Below are 15,302 nucleotides of genomic sequence, written 5' to 3' on the forward strand. Positions count from 1 at the left end.
TGGTTTTACAGTCCATACATAATGGCAGAACGCCAAAAGTGTGGACCTAGGAAAACGCAGACAGATTCTGCCAAAAATAGATGCAAACGTGAGTGGAATCAGCAAAGCCCGAGTATTTCCTTAGGAAAGGAAATGATTTGTTGGAACTAATTAGCGAGAAAAGAAAAGGGAATAGACTCGAATTCCGATTTTGCCGAACGTCTATTGGATTGCTGGTTAGCTTTTAAACATTGTCAACTTCACCGATCTAAAATTTTATCGATGTTTTGTTGTATGTATATTGCTATATTTCAAAATTAAGTATTTAGATGTAAACTATGTTTATTTTGTTCAGTTATTATGCGAATATTCTGTTAATATGTTTAAATGGAAGCATTATTAGGCATAGTTCACGTATGCTCGACAGGGATCACCACAATTTCAAAATGATGGGTGGAGGAAAAAATTTTTGACAATTTTTTCTGAACATGTACTTTTGTGGATGTAATGCAGCCTCGCGGTGCGACGTTTCGAGAAACATCATCAATTATGACATTAAGAATAGAGATTTAATTATGTTGTTTGATTTAGTTCTAAATAAATATGCATTTTAATCATTTGCTCACTATATGCCATATATAAGGGTGGTGGGCCGCCACGTTAAAACAGGCAATGGTGATCACTGCTCGATATGTAAACAACGGCCCTGTGTGTAGTTTATATGCAGCGCATGTTGTTATAGCCTCTTTCTCGGCTCCGTGACAAATCTCGCCAAAATATAAATGCGGCGAGTTATTTTTATACACTGATGTCTCAAGGACTCCCCCGGTCAAGTGTCCAGGCCAGTGGTTATTTTAATGTTAGGAGAGCATGAATGAGCTTCTTGGATTGCCATTAATACATTGTGCAACTAGAATTTTAGGTTGTTTGGGAGTATGTGGCTTTAAAAAAAAAAAAAAGTAGACAATTTTCCGTAATGTGTAACAAAACTGTATTAGACTGAATGTCAGTTATTGGAGTTGGTATCTTGTGTATTATCTCTTGTCTGTCTTCGGGGTTTTTGACTTTATTGAAGGAGGCCTAAATAATTAAGGCCTAGGGAGTACTACTAGTACTGTTCTTGACTGGGCTGAACGCTGGTGGCCCACTCAAATGGTCAGAGAGTCTACCTAGAGTTTGGAGGTCGGGGTCTCGTCCTTGCATTTTTCCTCTCCTGTATTACTGGTTAAAAAAAATTAGGGGACATTTTTATTTCACTAAAATATATAAATTTGAAGATTTTTTGCAAAAAAAAAAAAACTAAATTAAAATGTTTTGTATCAAAAGGGGAATCGAGTTATCCATATTTTCATCACATTGCTCTGTTGTTTCCTGGTTACAGCTAGCCCAGCATGCCTCCTGATCTACATCTAATGTATCTGCACTCACAGGGGAGGATATGACAGCCTATTTTCAAGCCTAGGTCTGATGTTTAATTGGAAAACTTTTTTCTCAGCAGATAAAAATATGAGTTAAATATCCCATTCAAAAAAAATTAAGAAAAAAAACCCATCTCAGTGTATATATGTTCAATTCATATTGATATTGCATTTTTATTGTACTGTGATAACAGGATAACAAGAAGTGTGCCTCCACGAGGGAACAAACCCTTGACCCTCAGCTAACACGTAGCAAGAGGTGACCATGTATGATGTGATTATAATACCCCGGTATATGCATTGGATTGCGGAGAGATAACCTATCCTTGGTTTGTATTTATCCATGGGTAGGTTATTTCTGTGGCGATTTTTCATTCCCGAATCTTATACTTGACTCTTTGGGTTGATTGGGCCTAACCAGGGACCAGTCATATCTCGCTACCGCTTGTTGTTACTGTGGCATTTTACGTGCAACCTGTCATCATCTGTCACATTACCTGCTAATAGTGGTCAGTCACCAGACTGATTGACCAGAGAATTCCCTACACCAGACCTCTATAGGAAAACACCATGTCCTCTATCCCTGCTATTGACACCACTAGCTGCTGGTGTTTTTGTCACTTCTACTTGTTCACCTTCTCATTTCTGTCTTAGAACCGCAACATAATGTCTGGTGAAGTGGTGTTGAGTCAACCTTTACTGGAAGTTTCATCCTCTGATAATTATAAATCTCTACCCTGATTTCCCAGTTTCCTGCTGTTGTCTTCCAATGGCGCAACTTGACATTATGTAAAAAAAATGTGCCAGGTTATAGCTGGTCACCCACAAAGTGCACATATAGTAAACAAGCATTGTTCCAGTTGATCCTGCTGTTCTATGGCCTCAAACTTTAAAATATTTAACGAAAGTGAGGCTTTTTCAACTTTTGAATTATTGAGTTCCCAAATTGATAAACTTATACATAAAGCAGCTTAATTATACAATGTAATGCATGTGCTGACCAGTCACTTCTTACACAGGAGTGAGTTTGGCCCTCATGCATGCTGACTCGGGATATCCCTGTCCACGGAACAGGCCCATGTAAGATTCTAGCAGTCTGTAATTATGCTGGAGCTCACCCCTACATGTATTATAAGTATGTGTAAAAATAAATCTGATATAATCATTATACCTGACTTACACACACATAAATGCAGGGTTTTCCCGGACGCAGGTTTTCTGCGTCTTAGTCGCAAAAAAATCACGAAGGACTCCCAAAAAAAATCTGAGTCTTCCGCGAGTTTGAAATGGTTAAAGTCTTAGGTTTGGCAAATCGAAGCGTCAAACAACTATGATGTAGCTAGACAAAGTTTAATTTGTAACAATGCAGAGAGCCATCGGAAGTTTCTTTGGTGGCTATAACGATAACAGTACACGATTTCACAAAGTTTAAGAATGGGACTCCTGAATTTCTGCTGGGACTCCCAATTTTAAAGTTGAGGAGGAGTCCCTAGGACTCCCTTAAACAAAATGACAGGGAAAACCCTGTAAATGAGATTTTTTTTTATCAAAACCAGAAACTCCTGTTTAGGCCTCAATAGCATTCTATTCTGTCCATATGCTGACCAAAGTTATCTTTCATACATATGTCAATGTTTTGAAAGTTCACAAATCTAGAATCTTACACAGATTGCAAACATTTGTAGACTGTTCAAAATATGCTGTTCTGTTTGTTTTTCTCAACAACCTTTCCTCATGGTAAAATTAAATTAGTTAGTATAGTTTACAGTTTCTAATGTGAATAGCTTTATGTAATTTTATGTGTAGCAAACCTGTCTATAAAGACCAAGGTTTTAGAAAGCAGAAAAAGATGATTGTATATAGAGGTCAAACCATATTGTAATTTGTATATAGAGGTCAAACTATATTGTATATTTGTTTTAGATCTAACATAATTGTGAAAAATCGAAAATAAATTCAACTTGTTGATTAAGTAAAATAAAATAATTCAAATGTGATTAGTATCAATGCTAAATCATCCATAGCAGATTCATTATATTTCATGATTATCTGATGTTTGTGTGCCAAAGTAGGCACCAACCACTGAAGTAGTCTGTAGTTTATTTCCACCAAGTATCTACACAAATCCATTGTTTCTACATTGATCGCCTATATGTGGCTGCCGTAAAATATCAATGCTTTTTGCGAAGTTCCTGTGTATTGCTGGTGAAGTTGTTTGATCTGCCGACAATTTCATCATCAGGTGAAAATTTATTGAGTTTCAGACCTGGTAGGCTTGTTAAGGTGCTTTATTATTTTAGATGACTGGCCACACCATGGGAGGTGGTACATTGTACTAACCATGTTTTCATACTATTGTATTGCACACACAAATGAGAGTCACAACTGAGGAGAGGATACATTGGCACTGTATCGATCATGTTGTAAGACTTTTCACATGAATCAGATAGACTGATTTAGTACATCCCTCTGATCAGTGCCCAGACTGTGTTTGTGGTGGTACATGACATTCCCTCTGATCAGTGGCCAGACTGTGTTTGTGGTGGTACATGACATTCCCTCTGATCAGTACCCAGACTGTGTTTGTGGTGGTACAGGACATTCCCTCTGATGAGTACCCAGACTGTGTTTGTGGTGGTACATGATCAGTACCAAGACTGTGTTTGTGGTGGTACAAGACATTCCCTCTGATCAGTGCCCAGACTGTGTTTGTGGTGGTACATGACATTCCCTCTGATCAGTGCCCAGACTGTGTTTGTGGTGGTACATGACATTCCCTCTGATCAGTACCCAGACTATGTTTGTGGTGGTACATAACATTATATCTGATCAGTACCCAGACTGTGTTTGTGGTGGTGTACATATACATAACATTCCCTCTGATCAGTACCCAGACTGTGTTTGTGGTGGTACATGACATTCCCTCTGATCAGTAACCAGACTGTGTTTGTGGTGGTACATGACATTCCCTCTGATCAGTACCCAGACTGTGTTTGTGGTGGTACATGATCAGTACCCAGACTGTGTTTGTGGTGGTACATGGCATTCCCTCTGATCAGTACCCAGACTGTGTTTGTGGTGTTACATGACATTCCCTCTTATCAGTACCCAGACTGTGTTTGTGGTGGTACATGATCAGTACCAAGACTGTGTTTGTTGTGTTACATGGCATTCCCTCTGATCAGTACCCAGACTGTGTGTGTGGTGGTACATGACATTCCCTCTGATCAGTACCCAGACTGTGTTTGTTGTGTTACATGGCATTCCCTCTGATCAGTACCCAGACTGTGTTTGTGGTGGTACATGACATTCCCTCTGATCAGTACCCAGACTGTGTTTGTGGTGGTACATGATCAGTACCAAGACTGTGTTTGTTGTGTTACATGGCATTCCCTCTGATCAGTACCCAGACTGTGTGTGTGGTGGTACATGACATTCCCTCTGATCAGTACCCAGACTGTGTTTGTTGTGTTACATGGCATTCCCTCTGATCAGTACCCAGACTATGTTTGTGGTGGTACATAACATTATATCTGATCAGTACCCAGACTGTGTTTGTTGTGTTGTACATACATAACATTCCCTCTGATCAGTACCCAGACTGTGTTTGTGGTGGTACATGACATTCCCTCTGATCAGTGCCCAGACTGTGTTTGTGGTGGTACATGACATTCCCTCTGATCAGTACCCAGACTGTGTTTGTGGTGGTACATGATCAGTACCCAGACTGTGTTTGTGGTGGTACATGGCATTCCCTCTGATCAGTACCCAGACTGTGTTTGTGGTGTTACATGACATTCCCTCTTATCAGTACCCAGACTGTGTTTGTGGTGGTACATGATCAGTACCAAGACTGTGTTTGTTGTGTTACATGACATTCCCTCTGATCAGTACCCAGACTGTGTTTGTGGTGGTACATGACATTCCCTCTGATCAGTACCCAGACTGTGTTTGTGGTGGTACATAACATTCCCTCTGATCAGTACCCAGACTGTGTTTGTGGTGGTACATGACATTCCCTCTGATCAGTACCCAGACTGTGTTTGTGGTGGTACATGATCAGTACCAAGACTGTGTTTGTGGTGGTACATGATCAGTACCAAGACTGTGTTTGTGGTGGAACATGACATTCCCTCTTATCAGTACCCAGACTGTGTTTGTGGTGGTACATGATCAGTACCAAGACTGTGTTTGTGGTGGTACATGATCAGTACCAAGACTGTGTTTGTGGTGGTACATGATCAGTACCAAGACTGTGTTTGTGGTGGAACATGACATTCCCTCTTATCAGTACCCAGACTGTGTTTGTGGTGGTACATGACATTCCCTCTGATCAGTACCCAGACTGTGTTTGTGGTGGTACATGACATTCCCTCTTATCAGTACCCAGACTGTGTTTGTGGTGGAACATGACATTCCCTCTGATCAGTACCCAGACTGTGTTTGTGGTGATACATGACATTATCTCCAATCAAAACTCAGACTGTCTATTGTTGTAAATGACATTCCCTCCAGTTGGTACCCAGGCTGTGTTAATTATGTACATAAGTTGATTACACAGCTCCTTGACACTACCTGCCTCCAGTTCTCCAGGTAAATTGGAGTAAAATGTTGACACTCCTCATAGCAGTTCCCAGGTTGTGGTGTTTTCAGTTCTGGTTGTGTACATTGATTTTTTGAAGTAATAAAATCACCTGTATTAGGTCGCTGGGCAGCTAGAAATGTTAATTCTAAATGTTCCATAAGAGACTTAAATCTTTCTGAACGGGACCAAAACTGAAGTTACATCTTGTTTCTTTGAAACTATAGATATTGTAATTTAATTACTTGACATACTAATTAGTTAATACAGGAGATAGCAGCTTTACCTCTAGGATATTAACCAGCACCATAAGGAGTATCTGCGTTCTCAAGGTTTGTAATATTATGTTTATTCTGCATTTTAAGACCATTTTCTGTTTTATTTTGATTCTTTCTTTCATGCTTATATATATACCTGTAGCTTATAACATGCTATGTATCATACTTCAAAAATACAAAAGTTATAATACATTGTATGTTGCCAACATATTGTTAATTCTTAGGTCATAGAAATATTGAATAATGAAAATTCATCTCCAAATGATGTTATATAGCAGATGTCTTCCAGACTCGAAAAGTACTTTTGATCATTGATGTATTTGATAAAAAATACACTTTATTAAGATTTTAATTATATAAGTTTACTTTGAATTTCAGTGATACACAGTATGCCTGTGAATTCTACGTCCATAAAAAAAATTATGTTTTTAACACATATAAATATTATCTTATTAGCTTCATTATCTGAAGAACAATATTAAGTCCAAACTAACACAGATTATGAATCAGAAATTAAAAGGTTTGGCTTCATGCAGTTAAGAGTGTTCACTGTTTACATTTGAATAAGCTTATTGAATTCTTAGTTCAGGGTAATATGCAAAACAAAGAAGTACTGTATTATTTTCTGACAAGGTCATTTTCAATACCCCACCCTAAATCCAGTACATAGAAAACACCTAATATTATTCAGATACATTGTATTCACCTTTCCAAACCAATAAATGAAATCAAAATGATTGTATCTTTATAAAAGCACAATTACAGTAATGTTATTTACATCCTTTGAAAGTTTGAATGAACACAAAACCTATATTAACACTTCACAGGTAGTCCAATAGACAATTTAAATGTTTCTGGGTGAGTGTGCGGACTTGCTGGGTAGTCATATTACTTTAATCTCATAAACAGGTGTGCCTAGTATGAAAGGCAGAGCAGGTGAATTGCTCTGGAAAATTTTAATTGGAGACTTACAGTTGTTTGTAAAATGTTGGGATATGTGATAATTGACTTCAATACACCTCTTGTGTTTTAATCACCAGTGACAAGAATTTCAGGAAGTGTGAACATTTCTGTTCCATTCCCTACACATGTTCATTGAAACTGCATATTGTGTATTGAAATGCATTCTAAGTTTATAACGAGAAAGTTTATAATAACATAGCAAAACAAATATTGATATGAATGGCTTATCTGAATCTCTGTAAAGGAGATTAAGATTATGGGAGTTTAGGACTCAGGATTGTCGATAATAAAAATCTGTAGATCAGACCGGAATAAAATTATCGCCACTGGACAATAAAATCAAAGGTGAAAGACTTTTAATGGACAGTGTGACTTACCAATATTTGGTAATTGTGTGTGAAATAGAAAGATTGGAAGCTATATCTAAGTGTTTGTGTCTGGTTTGTGCCAGTGTATACACCATATGTACTGTGGAGGAGTGTACGTTCAGATTTAACTGCCTAGATTTACAATCTAACAAGGGCTAGTGCTGTGATTTAACACTGGTAAATATCTAGTCACATGTGAATCAAAGGAAGGAAGATGTGTCTTGTTTTGACACAAATGCTGAAATTGTGATTATTTGAAGTGTTGGTCAGTTTCTGGGATAGGTATGGATTTATGTAATGGATTTCATAGGAGTTCATCGCCCATAAGTTTTACCTGTGCAAACAGGTAAATATAAGGTAAATATACTGTCAAGTTTAAAAATTGTTAAACAGCTGGCCAGGTGTTTAAAACTGTTCATATTTAATTTGGACATATTATTGAGTGAATATAATATATATGAATCTTTTTTTAATAGCTATATATAGAGCTAGTCTGAAAACAAAATTAATACAGAAGATATGATGGATAGCAAACTAGTGTTAAACAAGATAGACCGGTGGACTGGTGATCTTTGATACATGCTTTAGATGATAGGTATGTAAATTAATGTTCCTACGGGTAAAACATGACTTTGCATATTGAAATTTATGTTTATTTCATGCAAATTAAAGATGGTATCATTGAAATCAATTTACAGGTATATCTCTGCTTCAACCAAGTTCTTTTTGGTGAAAAAAATTGGTGATTATATTGGCAGTGAAATAGTCATAAGGTACATCACTATTTTTACATGATATATATGGCTTAAGCTTTGTGATCATGATGACCTTGAGGAGCTCTGTCTTTTCAGTGGCCACTTGACTGACCTTGTAGGAGAAGTGATATCACATTACAATGGACATGTGATGACATTGAGTGGCTTTGACCTTGTAGTAGACATTGATGACCTTGGGGGAGCTCTATACTTGATAATTGATATCACAATGGACATTTAATTACCTTGAGGGGTTTTGACTTAGCAGTAGACATTGATGACCTTGAGGGAACTCTATACTTGATATCACAATGGATATGTGATGACCTTGAGGGGTTGTGACCTGGCAGTGGACATGTGATGACCTTGAGGGGTTGTGACCTGGCAGTGGACATGTGATGACATTGAGGGGTTGTGACCTGGCAGTAGACATGTGATGACCTTGAGGGGTTGTGACCTGGCAGTAGACATGTGATGCCCTTGAGGGGTTGTGACTGGCAGTAGACATGTGATGACATTGAGGGGTTGTGACCTGGCAGTGGACATGTGATGACATTGAGGGGTTGTGACCTGGCAGTGGACATCGGAACCTTGAGGAAGCTGTGAAATCACAAGTGATCTCCAAAGATACCCATGATTGATAACTTTGAGGGCTTTGATTACACATATAATGACCTTGGGGAGCTGTGATCACACAAGGGACCTATAATGACTTTGAGGGGGCTGTGATCACACAATGGACCTGTAATGACCTTGAGGGGCTGTGATCACACAAGGAACCTATAATGACCTTGAGGGGCTGTGATAACACAATGGACCTGTAATGACCTTGAGGGGCTGTGATCACACAAGGAACCTATAATGACCTTGAGGGGCTGTGATCACACAAGGGACCTATAATGACCTTGAGGGGCTGTGATCACACAATGGACCTGTAATGACCTTGAGGGGCTGTGATCACACAATGGACCTATAATCACCTTGAGGGGCTGTAATAACACAAGGGACCTATAATGACCATGAGGAGCTGTGATTAACATGTACAAGGGACCTATATAATGACCTTGTGAAGAGTTACAAGAAATATTTCATAATTACCACCATATACAGAGTGCATGTGGAATCATGGTGTTTGTAAAGGACTTCATAAATTCATTAAAATAGTCTATGGTCTTACTACTACACGTTCATAGAAAAACCACATATTTTTATATATAATAATACCTCGGGTAGTTTTAGTAGAATAAATTGCTACAGGTATGCATTTCTTATAAAGATTAAGTTAAACAATACACATTAAATAAGTATTAACCTTAAGATCAAGGTGGGAGTTCTGGTATTTGTCTTGTGACTATAAAGTGTCATATAATGTATGTATAAGTTCTGTTGGAAGTAACAACAGATCCCCACTCAGTATATTTTATGTATATATCAAACTTTACCTCTGAAGACAAGACATTTTAAAGTTATTTACTTTTGATTTTCAAGTAGACAGCCTTCTGTTTAACGTGTCCTTTTGATGTGATTATGTGGAGAAAATGTTAAGTGGGAGGTATGGGAGACCTGTATTCATCGCCATTAAAACATCACTTGAACAATTTTCATGATCATTAGTTCCAAATTTAAAAAAACTGTAAAGAGGGGAAGACGTTTGATTGTTTGGTATACACAAACATGAATACATTATATAACAGTTACATTCACGAAACATGTTTGTATATCTGTTTAAACTTGTTGATCATTAATAATAGATATTTTGGCTATATATTCTTATGGTATGTTGATGTACGGTGACAGTTCCGATAAATCAGTATATGATACATTTTATGCTAAGAAGGTGTTTTAAAATTCAATAATTCATGACTTGGTGTCTTTAAACTCATGTTAACCAATACCAGACTTACAGACACAGTGTGTCTACTCTGTCAGGTTTGTTTAATGTCCACTTAGAAAATCCAATCATTCAAAAATCCTTTAAAGACCCGTTACTCTCTGTGTTTGTTCCCCAATAAATTCCAACTGTTAGTTTATACAGGTATATTGTGAGTTAATGTAAACGGTCAGCCTACTGTAATCCTCTACAAACTGTACTACAATATCTGTTGTCTGAAAACATTCCTCAATAGACAGGGTTTATATATATTAATGTATGGACAGGGTCGTCGCTGTGAAATTAGGAAATAGAACTCACACATGTAATATAATTGTTGATAAGTTATAGGGTAGGATCGGGTCTACAATACGGTACATACACAATGACAAGTTTCTCATACCAGTATTATATACAGGATTCAGTTTAGAGGGTTAACGCTGTAAATTTTGTAAAAATATCAAACTGCCCTTATTAAACGAGATCAGGACCATGGATGTCTGTCATGTCATGCTGAGTTTATTAACAAGCTCTGTAAATTTGATATAACATAAAGTGAGCTGTGTGCGAGATTCTATTCATCACATATAAAGGATAACTGAAATAGTGAAAATTATCCTACATGTATTAAAATTTTTTTTATGTAAGACAGATACATTTTGACAGGGATAGTAAATTTTTGGCCAAAGCAAATATTGTAAATAATTAATATATTATGTATTAAGATAGCATGATGTTCGAGTTCTGGGCCAAATCAGGTAGCGGGTACACAGGAGTTTATAAACCAATTTCGATTGAATTATTGGGTGGAGGGGTGATATTAGGTGTCAAGTGATTTAGAGCTGTGACAATAAGTCACATCACTTATGATAAAGTGTTTGATTACACCTCCCACAGGGTGGGGATATACACAGTCATAATTATTACCTGTATCTAAATCTCCACAGGTGAGACCTGTCAGAATATACTATACAGATAGAGGACAACATTGATCACTTTGTCAAGTTACATGCATTAAATATAATAAGGTGACAGGTGGATGACAATACAAACCTGTATGTAGTCCCATCTCTAAATGATCAATATCAACACTTTATGGGAACTTTTCTGTGTTAAATTGTGTCAATTCAAACAAAATAAAAGTATGGTAAACCTCCGGTTAGTTCGAACAAAATTAAATAAATATTGACGAACCTGTTCAAATTATTCGAAATTATGCTTCAGAAAATAAGCGCGAGTTCAAACTATTCGAGTCAATATCGGCGAAAATCTCGGCAGAGTAAAATCATTAGACACAAACACATCCATCATAAATCTGATACGTAACAATGGCGGCCTGAACAATGGCACATTTATAAGTAAGTAAAATCATAGTATTTTATTTAATTCAATGTTAATTGATCATTAAACGTTCTTCATTTTGCGATAATTATGGTTATTGCGCGAAGCCACTTGGTTAATGCTTAGCTACAGTAGGCCCCAAAACAGTACAGTACACGTTTCATTTGTGACACAAAAGTTCACCAACATTTGTACAGTATAATCTTTGCATGATTATATTTTTTATCTGAATCAGAAACTATCGCTATATTATTGTAATAAATGGTCTCTTAAATACATCAAAAGCAGTACTAGTCTACATAACCTGTTGCGTTTACGAAAGTACTAACTGTAAAAATATGCGATATATGTTGGTAAAATTAGGTCAGAACATCAACATGTCTGTTTTTAAATATGCCCAGTCGTATTATCTACCAAACATAGTTGATACCTGCAAAATTATTTATTGCTTATTGGGACACCTGTGGATTGTTTTGACTGAATATGAATGCTTTTCATGCACTCAGCACGATCGGGCAGCCGATCCTTTCAACTTTACCGTAAGCGACACCTCGCGTGGCCTGCTTACCTAGCGTGAGGTCGCAGGTTTTCAGGTTATATCTTGATTGGCAATACTTAAGAGATCTCCAGTCACAATTAATACAATCATAATGCTAAGTTAACACTAGTTATATGTGAAAATACACGGACGATTACTTAGTTTGCCATACAGCGCGAATACAAATATCGCATGTTATTTATACATTGTCGGGGCCTAAATTTGCAAGCAGCTGTCTCGTGCGTGGTGTATTTTGCAATGTAAAAAAACTGAATTAACGCTAAAATATGTGGCATATATTAAATCACAGACGCATTCTAATGATCACGCATACAATCTAATAACCTAGATGTGCTTGCTGATCAAATTTAAATCTTGGCATTTTTTCTGGGCCGATCATCGGGGCCGAGTCGTCGCGTGCTTTCAATGGAGTTTGCCGAAAAAAATCTTACTTTACGTTCCCTATTTGACAAGTTCGAACTATCCGAAATGGTGACAGTTATAAACAGCCAGAGTTCCAACTATTACTAGCTAAAAAGTTATTGTTTTTCTAGGAAAAAATGTGTGTTCGAACTATCCGCGTGTTCGAATTAATTGGAGGTTTACCGTATTCTTTATATACACATGTACATTTACACATTTTCATTATGCAATGTCCTTCACAAGTTTATGAAATGGCACAACATCAAGTTGATGACAATTTGGTTGCAGTGTAAATTTGATAATAAATCTTTTGTCGAATCGCCACAGCCAAACTTGGTATACCCAGGTAAGTCGGATAGTCATTGTAGTGGTAGATCTAATTGTGCAATTTTAGTTCAAGGTTTGTTTAATTTGTTTGCTGGGTTTATCTCCCCTTGAATGGCCAGGGTCATTTTGAAGTGGGGTGTCCTTGTAGTAGTTGGTGACTACCTCACTGAACAACATGTGGGAGGCCCGTTGCATGCCATCTAGAGCAATTAGGGTAAAGTGTCAAGGTGAGGAAGCCTTGTGCTTATTAAGATATAAATACACAGTAAAAAAGGCTCTCAACATTGTCTTATTTAAGTTATTGTATTATTAATCATTCATGACTCTTGTCTATGTTGGAATCATCAACTGTCAACTTTGTCTGATGTTTAATACTCAATTCTTGGTAGGGGAGGATCTTTGTTTATTGTTAATCATTCTTACTACCCCGTGTGACCTTCATATCATTGTTTTAAACATCAGTGACTCACAAAAGTTTCCAGGTGTCTGATGATCTACCTAAATTATTCTGAGATTTTATTGAGTTTTATATCAGTCTATCATCGATTGTTTCTTTAAACAAGTGGAAAAAACATTAGAATATTTCTGACTGTGCTAACATCCACTTGAATATATACCAGTTATTTTACATTTTTGAGCCCATGTGCATGGCCACCATCCGCAGATCAAATCGCTCTTCGTCCAATGTCTGACCATCCTTACACAATTCTTGTTATTTATAATTTTGACAGTTTATAGGTGTTGAAGTTTGTTATTACTGTTTCACAGAAAGATCTATATGGATTTTTCTCAAATTTTACCTGTAGGTTCCTCTTGGTCCTTAGTTGTGCATGTTCCATTTGGAGTTCATGGATTATTTATTGAATTTCGTTTAGATTCCTCTTGTATTAGCTGAAGTATGATAATACTTCTCAGGGTTTTTTGTTTTCTAAAGATTAAGAGGAAGAAGAGAAAAGATCAGTCTTATAGAGATCGAAGGAAAGGTCATTTGATGTCGATGGGCACCGAGATCCCCCTGGGATCCCTTGTTAAATGATCATTTAAATACAGTACACTGTTCGTGTTGTAAGGACAAAGTAACAGATGCTGATACAGGTGAAGTCAACAAATCAGGACATTGCATTTTTGTAGCAACTCCAAATTAAACCTGTTTACTCTTTCAAGATTGCCTCAGAAGGAACAAAAAATAAGATAAAGTTCATGGATGGTTGCAATTGGTTTTCCTTTCATGTATTTCATCAAAATTAATTTGTATTCACATGTATATATTACATGTTTTATTTACAGCTTTAAATCATCACTGCATTTGACTGATTTCATAAAGATGTTTTGATGCAGTTTTTGATAAGAAAATCCTAGAAGTGTGTGGGGGTATATATTGCATTACAAGTATCAAAACAAACATATATTCAACACTGTAATTATAATACATTTGTATATACCTAACACACAGTGTACCTGCCTCTTGTCAGTTTAAAGTACACACATAAATTTACTTTTTTTATTTTCAGATGTGAATCCGGATTTAAACAGAGGAGACATTTCCTGTACACACGTAACTAAACCATGGTTGCATGTCACAGATCTATAAGCACGTCTCATTCAGGTGGTCTAGTGAATTTATCCAGATTAACATTCCAGTCGATAATTGTACCCCTACCATTATTGGGCATCAATAGATCTGAAAATGTTCTCATCACCCTCAAAGATTAAGGTACGTATATTATTTTCAATGTTAAATGTAATCAACGAAAACTTTCCTTTCTAACAAAGGAGACATTTTGCATATTAAAATTCTACATAAATATGATATATATTTTTCAAGGAACATTTGAAAATAAAATATTCATTGATCAGTTACCTTTGTGATAAGTACATAATTTGTCAAGTTACAATATACATTTATTATATTGTCTGATCTTGAACCATGCAATCCTAAAATTATATGTACATACGTATTAGAATAGAGCAGCTTGTCCAATGTTTATGGATTTATACCCAAGGGACAGAAATGAGTATACTGAAGAACTATAGGTCTAGCTATGTATACGTATGATAAAATGACAATGGAGCATTGTTAACATTTGGAATTTTAGATTTAATTATTGGACATCAAATTTAAATTTGATGGGATTACTTTTATAATTGTATTCAACTACATATGAATATCTACTGTTCATAAATAATATATCTAAATTATAAGTTTTCTGAAATTTAGTTTAAGGATTTTGCAATGGCTGCTGTCGAAGAGCTGCACAATCATTGACAGCTAGTACTTATTTTGTTGATGGTGACCGTTTGGGTTTATTATGGACATATTCCTTTGTTGGGAACTTATCTCAGATAGTGGTTCTATGTGGTGGTCAGTATGGACACATATTACTAGATATTATATTGCTATACTCCGACATGTCATTGGGTTGATCTGGTCATGTTCAACATTCTATTTAAAATCATGCA

General features: G+C 36.5%; 1 protein-coding gene across 3 annotated transcripts in view; it reads left to right on the forward strand.

Annotated features, from left to right (window-relative positions):
- The window catches only part of LOC117337141 (kinesin-like protein KIFC3), a 76,497-nt gene that overhangs the window by 1,671 nt on the left and 59,524 nt on the right, over positions 1 to 15,302 (forward strand). For 2 of the 3 annotated variants that reach the window (XM_033897967.1, XM_033897970.1), the window contains exon 2: positions 14,354 to 14,556. In XM_033897967.1, the coding sequence (XP_033753858.1) occupies positions 14,530 to 14,556 (27 nt within the window). In that variant the 5' untranslated portion in view covers positions 14,354 to 14,529. Of the gene's footprint in view, positions 1 to 7,585; positions 7,946 to 14,353; positions 14,557 to 15,302 lie in introns of those variants that run through there. The other variant, XM_033897968.1, reaches the window with a different exon arrangement.

The sequence above is a fragment of the Pecten maximus genome, chromosome 11 (genome assembly GCF_902652985.1).
Source record: "Pecten maximus chromosome 11, xPecMax1.1, whole genome shotgun sequence".
NCBI lineage: Eukaryota > Metazoa > Mollusca > Bivalvia > Pectinida > Pectinidae > Pecten > Pecten maximus.